Here is a 9,115-nt window from a genome sequence, read left to right as displayed (position 1 = left end):
GTGCGGCCCCTGGGAGCCCGCAGGCCTCCGAGAGCCCCGAGGTGGGGCCGGGGCGGGGAGTGTGGTTTCTCCCGGTTACCTGGGGTGGGAGGGGGGTTGGGGGAAGGGTATAACGGTCTGGTGAGGGGACCCCATGGGTGAGGGCGAGTGGGTGCTGCCTGTGGCGGGCAAGAGGGAGTGGGACCATTGAGGTGTTTTTTAAAAAAAATATTTTATTGATTTTTTTAGAGAGGAAGGGAGAGGGATAGAGAGCTAGAAACATCCATCAGCTGCCTCCTGATATATATTTTATTGATTTTTTTAGAGAGGAAGGGAGAGGGATAGAGAGCTAGAAACATCCATCAGCTGCCTCCTGATATATATTTTATTGATTTTTTTAGAGAGGAAGGGAGAGAGAGAGAAACATGGATCCCACCTCCCGCAGGCCCCCCACCGGGGATGGAGCTGGGACCCAGCAGCCTGCAGTCCTGCGCTCCGTCCACTGAGCCCACCAGCCGGGGCTCAGGTCCTAAGATTTTTACATCATTGTGAGGTCACACTGTAATTTTCCTTTCTCCTGTTTAAGACCTGATATTTTAAAAATATATGTTTTATTGATTGTGTACAGAGAGGAAGGGAGAGGGATAGAGAGCTAGAAACATCCATCAGCTGCCTCCTGCACACCCCCCACTGGGGATGTGCCCGCAACCAAGGTCCATGCCCTTGACCGGAATCGAACCCGGGACCCTTCAGTCCGCAGGCCGACGCTCTATCCACTGAGCCAAACCAGCTAGGGCTGATTTTTTTTTTTTATGTTTTTATTGATTGTAGAGAGGAAGGGAGAGGTAAAGAGAGAGAGAGAAACATGGATTGGCTGCCTCCTGCACGCCCCCTACTGGGGATGTGCCCGCAACCCAGGTACATGCCATTGACCGGCATCGAACCTGGGCCCCTTCAGTCTGCAGGCAGATGCACTATCCACTGAGCAACACCACCTAGGGCCATTGGTTGATTCTTGTTTGTGCCTTGAGAAGGGATCGAACCCACAACTTTGGAGTATCTGGTTGATGCCCTGAGCTACAGGCCAGGACTGTTTGCTTTTCTTTCTTTCTTTTTTTTTTACAGCAGTGAAAATACTTTATTGTGTTTTTTGTTTGCATATTTGCAGAATGTATAATCTTTCCTGTGGACAGATTTAAGAAATACATATGGTTTTTGGACCAGAAAATTATATCTGCCATCTCAAGAACCTGAGAAATCAGTTTAATTTCTTTTAAGATGCCCAACTTAATACTCTCCCTTCCACCCCAATCTACCATTACCAGTAAAAATAAATAATTTGAAAAAAATGCAGAAAATATAAAAATATAAACATTATAGAATTTATGCACACAGTATATTGAGAATGGAAACAAGCTTAAGCAACTTTGACCTGATATATTTTTTTAAATATATTTTATTGATTTTTTACAGAGAGGAAGGGAGAGAGATAGAAAGTCAGAAACATCGATGAGAGAGAAACATCGATCAGCCGCCTCCTGCACATCTCCTACTGGGGATGTCCCCGCAACCAAGGTACATGCCCTTGAGCGGAATTGAACCTGGGACCTTTCGGTCTGCAGGCCGACGCTCTATCCATTGAGCCACCCTGGTTAGAGCTGACATGATTTTTTTAAAATTGTTTTTTTTTCTTTATTGATTAAGGTATTCCATATGTGTCCTTATCCCCCCAGTGCCCCCCCCCCACGCACGCATGCCCTCACCCCCCTTGTGTCTGTGTTCATTGGTGAGTCTTATATGCATGTATACAAGTCCTTTGGTTCTTTTTAAAAAATATATATATTTTTATTGATTTCAGAGAGGCAGGGGGAGGAAGAGAGAGAGAAACATCGATGAAGAGAGAGAATCATGGATCGGCTGCCTCCTGCACGCCCCTCACTGGGGATCGAGCCCGCAACCTGGGCCTGTGCCCTTGACCGGGAATCGAACCCTGACCTCCTGGTTCACAGGTCGAAGCTCAACCACTGAACCACACTGGCTGGACCTTTTTTTTTTTTTTTTTTAAGTCCTGGTAGTACTAGTCTTTTATTTTTTTATATTTATTTTTGCTTACTGTTCTATTTTTTTTCAACCTTTAATTTCTTTATTGATTAAGGTATTACATATGTGACCTCATTCTCCCCATAACCCCCTCCCCTACTCATGCTCTCACCCCCCTGTTGTCTGTGTCCATACCAGTCTTAAAGAATGAGTTGCCACTCTCCAAATTTTGTGGTCATTTTTGTCTACACGAGTACAACCCTGCACCGATACTTAACAAGGGAATTGCTTGGAAGTAATCTTGCATGGACTCCGGGTGTGGAGGGTGCGGGCTGGTGAGTTCGGATGCCCCTGCTGTTTTCTCTTTTTTTAAAAAAATATATTTTATTGAATTTTTACAGAGAGGAAGGGAGAGGGATAGAGAGCCAGAAACACTGATGAGAGAGAAACATCGATCGGCTGCCTTCTGCACACCCCCTAGTAGGGATGTGCCCACAACCAAGGTGCATGCCTTTGACGGGAATCGAACCTGGGACCCTTGAGTCCGCAGGCCGACGCTCTATCTACTGAGCCACACCGGTTCGGCTGTTTTCTCTGTTGTGGGTGCCCCGTGGCCTGCTTCTCACCCCCTGGGCACGTCCTTGTCCGTCCTGTGCAGGTCTGACTCCGGCCGGCCGAGATCTCACAGGATCCTGTTGCTTGCTTTGTGTCTTCCCTGGAGCCATGGTTACATGAACCTGCCCTCGACAACGCTGCCCTGCCCCTGGCTGGCACGGCCACGTTTCCCCGCGTAGACATGGGAAGATGTTGCCTCCGGAGAAGGGGCTCCGGCCGGAGGAACGCGAGACCACCTGCAGGAGGACCCCGGCCGACCTGGACGTCTCCCACCTGCTCCGGAACTTCACCCCCGAGGCCCTCGCACAGCTCCACCAGCTGTGCCACCAGCGGCTTCAGCCCGAGGCGTGCCCCACGGAGCAGGTGCTGCAGCTGGGTGCGTTCCTCAAAGTCCTCCTGCCCAGCAAGGTCCGCTCGGCCCTGGCTGCGGGCGCCCCTGCCCGCGAGCTCCCCGAAGGTGGCCTTCCCGGCGGAGGGCCCCCCCAGAGACCGGGAGGAGCCAGGTGAGGGGAGCACGCCGCAGAGCAGGGGTGGGGAACGTCCGGCCCGCGGGCCGATGCAGGCCCGCAGAACCATTCAGTCTGGCCCTGCCCAGGCGTGAGGGGCGAGTTCATTAAACATTGGACCAAATACGGCAGGCTAACGGTTAAGTGGGTCGTTTTGTGTGGCGGCCGAAGGGTGTGATCAATACCCGCATGGCCCAAGGCAGACACGGGCCCCCACCCTGGCTTGAGAGGGAAGGAGAAGGGGCCGGCGCTGGGAGTAGGTGTGAAATTGACCTCCGGCGACCTAGATCCCAGGCAGCGGCTCCCCTGAGAGAGTTTAGCTCCCCCACGTGTGAGCGGCTCAGAGGGGAGCGTCCCTCCGCTGATGGGGCAGCTCCCCAGTCCCCAGGAGCCAGGCCCACCACCCTCGAACCTCGACCCTGGGCTCTGTTACAAAACCGTTGGCCTGGGCGACGCTGACCCCCTCATGGGGCTTTGGTCGGGGCACCCAGTGTGTTAACTGTCTGAGCTTGGGTGCGTTGTGGGCGTATTTGACGTGACCTTACATGAGTTTGCCAGGAGCCCACCTGGGCCTCTGCCCTCCCTGGGCCTTGGAGCCCGCAGCCCCTGCCCGAGACCTGCAGTTCCCGGATTTGGAAAGGCTCCATGGTCTGAAGGCACTGGCTTTCCTGTCCTCCCCACCTGGCCTTCGCGGGGCTCCCCTCTCCGGCGGACAGTAGGAGGGCCCCACAGACCCCTGAGCCCCTCATCGTTTTAATTTTAGGTCCTTTTCAATTTGGCTTTCCTCTGAATTGCCACCACTTCCCACCTGCCCACCCCCCAACCTCTTAGCCTGTCCGTCCCCCAACCCCAAGCTGGGTGTGGGCCCGGTAATTTTAAAAAAACAACTAAATTTACTATTTCAGCTCTTGCTCCTAGCGTGACCCGTGAGTTCCGTTCTGCCTCGGAGACCCCTCCCAGCATGCACCCCACTCAGCTCCCAGGCCCACGGGTGACGCCCCACACGCCGCATCCTCAGCTCCCCGTCCCGTGTCCCAGTCAGTGCACAGCTGGATGCCTGTGCGTTGTTTACTTTATTTGGAAATGACTTAACCCCTTCCCCGGCAGAAACATGTATACTCGTTTTCACAAAATGTTTTTCAGTCGTCGACGAGTATACTAAGAAAATATGGTAAAAAAATATGGTTTATAGGAAGACGAGTTACAAACTGTTTTCATAACCAGCATCAAAAATACTATATAGAACCAAAATAAAAAAATTAGTCTGAAAAAGAAACGTTTTTAACAAAAAAATTATTGGGGAAGGGGTTAAACCTGATAGAAAAGGCACAGAAATAGTGAAAACAGTACCAAGTTCACACAGATGTCCTCACCCGGACCCACCTGTTAACATGTTCACACACACACACACACACACACACACACACACACCTGGGGGTGTGCAAAGCCCCCATTGGTCCTGTCGGTGACTCTTTTGTTACCCAGTGTTCCCCAATTTCTCCCCCACATAGTTACTACTCCCCCCGTGAACTAATGATGGATCTATGGGGAGACCTTGAAGATAATGCAGATATCCAGTTTCTCACCAAAGCCCTGGTCCAGCCTCCACTCCTTCCTGCCCGAACCAGTCTCTAGCACTGAAGGCTGCAGGGTGTCGCTTACCCAGTGCCAGGGTGTCCCGCCGTGCCCACGCTCAGCCCTGGGCACGCCTTCCTGCCCGTTTGTTTATCCTCAGACGCACTCGCGGGCTCCTGTTTTCTCAATGGTGTATGACTCACCGCTGTCCTTACTGATTTCCGTGCCCAGGTTGTGCCAGACGAGCTCAGGAGTCTTACAGGAATCCCGCACCCTGTGGCATCCCTCCGCCACTTCTGGAACAGTCTGGTTTTTTTTTAAGTATAGGATGTTCCAGGCTTATCTTTCTACTTGCTTCAACTCTGAAATCAGCCACTTCTCCAGTTTCAAATAACTCATTCCCTTTAGTAGGGGGCGGTCATAGGGCCCAAATCTGGGTGCCAGGTGTGCTCCCTGCTACTAGCCTTGTCTTCTGCTGAGTTAGAAATACAGGCACATAAATGAGCACACATCAGTACACAAATAAAGGTACGTATACGTGTGAACAAATACAATGCCAATCTATTCTTTTTTATAACTATGTAGTTTACAACTACATTTTCACTCTCCATATTTCTATGTCCCTATAATGAGAACTCTGGGACCCACACAATTAAAAGAGTGCTGGATGCTAAAGTACCTCTAAAATAGTTTCAGGCCCTGACCATTTTTGCTCAGTGGATAGAGCATCGGCCTGCGGACTGAAGGGTCCCAGGTTCGATTCCGGTCAAGGGCATGTACCTTGGTTGCGGGCACATCCCCAGTAGGAGATGTGCAGGAGGCAGCTGATCAATGTTTCTTTCTCATCGATGTTTCTGACTCTCTATCTCTCCCTTCCTCTCTGTGAAAAATCAATAAAATATATTAAAAAAAAGAAATCAATAAAATATATTTTTAAAAAAAGTTTCAGAATTGCTTTCTCGAATCACTCCTAACCTACTGAAAAGGATTAATTTATTGCAAAATAATGCAGATAATTTAATTCTGTTTAAAATGCACCGATAGGTCACATGGGATTCAAATCTGAGAGACTGGTTCCATGTATCTTTTTTCTTTAAGAGATAAAATCTGATTTTATTTTTAAAATATTGGCATCATTTTGTCTTGTAAAGGTGGGGACAGCACCCCAGGTTTGTTCTGAAGGGGCAGGACACGGTGCACAGATGCAATCAGGGGGGTCAAGGGGAATTGGTAACACCATCACCAGCATTCAGAGCCTGGTCGTTCCCACCTGGGACACGTATTTCAGGGGAAACGCAAACATTAGATGTGTTCTTGGACCGGGTGAGTGATTTATACACAGACCGGAAAACTTGGTGGTGAGACAGCCGAGTAGGCACTGGCGAGTGTTTATATCCGTCACCTGACACCACTCATCGACACTCCCCAACCCAAAGAATAGAATGTGAATTAACGATCAAGTCTCACCGCCCTGGGTTCTTACCTATGAAAGGCACGTGTTGGGTTTTCACCAGCTGGAACCTTGCGAATCCGTGGACATAAGTCACGTCCAAACTCACGGCATTTCCCCACTAATCTCTCTTCTGTAATGTCAGAGGGTCCTCGTGGCTGAAGGCCCTCCACGTAGGCCACCTCCACATCTCCCTCCTGTCAGGACGACCTGGGGAGCGTACTGTGTGTGAAGGCCTGTGTATGTCCTACTGCTCATCAGAACAAACGGGCTCGTCTAGGCAGGGATGAACAATGGCTTCAGCCATGGGCCCAGCTCCCGAAGGTGCCTCTAACCTAGTGTGAGTTCACCCCCAAGCTGTAGCTGTCCTGCTGCGCCACCTGGTGGGCAAGGTTGGTGTAACCGTGAGTCCCCGGAATTCTCAAAACCTGGGTGTCTAGGACTCTGTGGACCCTACAGCTGCTATTCCCGAGGTCCGAACGCTGCTCCAACGGCAGGGTCTTGGAAATGCAGTGAGAAAAAGCTTCTCATAGCGGCCAGACAGGGTGGGGGGCGCCCGAACTACAGTTCCCAAAAGGCTTCGATCCCAGGTGAGGCACCCTCCCTTGGGACACCCGCCCTGAGCACCTTCGGGGAGCAGTAGGAGGCTCCAGGTGTCGGGGTTTGCAACCTGGAGAGTAAGGTCCGTGTAGTCATGATCCCCAGCCGCTGCTGGAATTCGCAAACCGCAGCGAGGCTCCCCGGTCTCTGCTGCAATGTCCCCCCCCGGCCCCCCGCCTTGTGGCTGTCAGGACGTCCACGCAAAGGTGGACACGTTTCCTAGTGCGAAAGCGACCTCAGTGCTACGTAGGCAGGGCTGGGAGGCTGCACTGCAAGCCCTGCAATGGCCCATCAGCGCTTGGCCACCGAGTGCGTCTCCTGGGACAGGCGGCTGGGCCCTGGGGGCGTGCTGGCACCTCCGAGAGCAACGCATGAAGGGGCTGAATCCCCACACACCTCTGGAATCGTCTGAGAACTGCTGTTCTCCAACCTCTACAAGAACCCAAACCTTCGGGAAAGATTTCAGGAGTTTCCTCTTGCCCTAACCACCACCTCCCTGCAAAAGCTCCTCAGTCAGTGATGGCGAACCTCTGACACGCGAACTCATTTTTCTGGTTGATTTTTCTTTGTGAAATGGCATTTAAATATATAAAATAAATATCAAAAATATACGTCTGTTTTGCTATGGTTGCAAAGATCAAAAAATTTCTCTATGTGACACGGCACCAGAGCTAAGTTAGGGTTTTCCAAAATGCTGACACGCCGAGCTCAAAAGGTTCGCTATCGCTGGCCTAAGTCGATGACTTGTTCAGGGACAAAGTTACAGCCAGATGTCCCCTGCTACTGCCGGGGGAACTGGTTGGCGCAGGCATTGGGCAATCGGTCGGTGCTGTGGGTCAAATTAGGGTAAAAGGCGGGGGGGGGGACCCTCATTCCTCAGTGGGTCAGAGAGTGTGCCCCCACCTCCAGTCGGCCAAGGGGAACAGTCCGTAAACCAAGAAGCAGACGAATAACGACTGTTGTGTGAACCTCAAGTCTCTGGAGAGGGCGCCTTGAGGAAAGCTTCCTGGGTCAGAGACGGGGAGCATGTGCACATGACCTCGTGGCCGGTGGAGGGGGCAGCCCCGTCGGGAAGCAGACAGGGCCCCCCACCAGGCCCCGAGAAGGGCAGCAGGGCCTTCACCACGGGGAGGATGCAGTCGCCGGCCTCATCACCCCACCCCCAAGATTTGGGCTCATCTGCTGGGATGCACGGCCCAAGAGTCTGCATTGGTGAGCAGCACCCGGTAATTTTGGTGACAAGCCTGGGGTCCCACTGTGAGACACTAGTTCCGAACGACCAACCAGGTCTGTGCGGCTGGCACACGGGCATCTGGGGGGCCGGTGCCCTCAGTGGGGCCGATGCCCGAGCTGGCAGCGCCTTGTTGGAAGGTGTCAGGGGTTTCTCTTTACCTGAGGTGGGAGGAACCACCCATTGCGGGGTCGGAGGCACGACCGACCCCATCGCATTTGTATGAAGAGAGATTCTTTCCCAGTGTTATTAGTTATTGCCGCCGTGTGGCAACCGTCAAGGGTGGCAAGTCACCCTTGAAGGGGCGTGGTTGTCAGCCAGATGCTCTTAGAGGATTTAAGGTTCAATGAAGTACAATGGATTTTCAAGTGAAATTATAATAGAAACAGTGAAGAATCAAGGAAAACATGCTGCAAGAAAGGGTTGTCTTTTACATTTATCAAAGGACTAAATCTTGCAAAATAAAAGGTTACAACATGGAATTCCTAGTTTATGAGACGGGAATTAGGAAAAACCTTGCTCTGTTTGTGCAATGGCACCGTCTGTCTTTTTCTTTTATTTTTTTAAAATATGTTTTTAGCCCGAGCTGGTTTGGCTCAGTGGATAGAGTGTTGGCCTGCGGACTGAGGGGGTCCTGGGTTTGATTCCAGTCAGGTGCACATCCCTGGGTTGTGGGCTCCATCCCCAGTGTGGGGTCTGCAGGAGGCAGCCAATCAATGATTCTCTCTCATCATTGATGTTTCTATCTCTCCCTCTCCCTCTCCCTTCTTCTCTGAAATTAATAAAAATCTATTTTAAAAATTAAACATGAAAATTTAAAAATGTATATTTTTATTGATTTCAGAAAGGGAGAGATAGAAACATTAATTATGAAAGAAAATAACTGATTGGCTGCCTCCTGCATGCCCCACACTAGGGATCGAGGCTGCAACCCATGCATGTGCCGTGACCAGGAATCAAACCATGACCTCTTAGTTCATAGGTCGATGCTCAACCACTGAGCCACACCAGCTGGGCTCACCTGTCCTTTTAATTCCTATGAGTCCTGTAAAAAGAGAAAAAAAATTATAGCCTGAACAGAGTAGCAAAAGCCATCACGGAACCTGCAAGGCTCCATGG

The 9,115-nt window shown here is 51.1% G+C and overlaps 1 protein-coding gene and 1 long non-coding RNA gene across 2 annotated transcripts in view; one reads left to right on the top strand and one right to left on the bottom strand.

Moving 5' to 3' along the window:
- The window catches only part of LOC107182329, a 3,522-nt gene extending 302 nt beyond the window's left edge, over positions 1 to 3,220 (bottom strand). The window contains exon 1 of the mRNA XM_015560804.1: positions 2,682 to 3,220. Coding sequence (XP_015416290.1) covers positions 2,682 to 3,210 — 529 coding nt within the window. The 5' untranslated portion in view covers positions 3,211 to 3,220. The remainder of the gene's footprint in view (positions 1 to 2,681) is intronic.
- LOC107182331 overlaps positions 1 to 4,016 on the top strand; it is a 4,232-nt gene extending 216 nt beyond the window's left edge. The window contains exon 2 of the long non-coding RNA XR_001513055.1: positions 2,678 to 4,016. This is a non-coding gene — a long non-coding RNA (uncharacterized LOC107182331). The remainder of the gene's footprint in view (positions 1 to 2,677) is intronic.
- The last annotated feature ends 5,099 nt before the right edge of the window (positions 4,017 to 9,115 follow it).

The sequence above is a fragment of the Myotis davidii genome, unplaced genomic scaffold, assembly GCF_000327345.1.
Source record: "Myotis davidii unplaced genomic scaffold, ASM32734v1 scaffold936, whole genome shotgun sequence".
NCBI lineage: Eukaryota > Metazoa > Chordata > Mammalia > Chiroptera > Vespertilionidae > Myotis > Myotis davidii.
The sequence above is the reverse complement of the archived record's forward strand: the minus strand, read 5'-3'. Positions and strand labels throughout refer to the sequence as shown.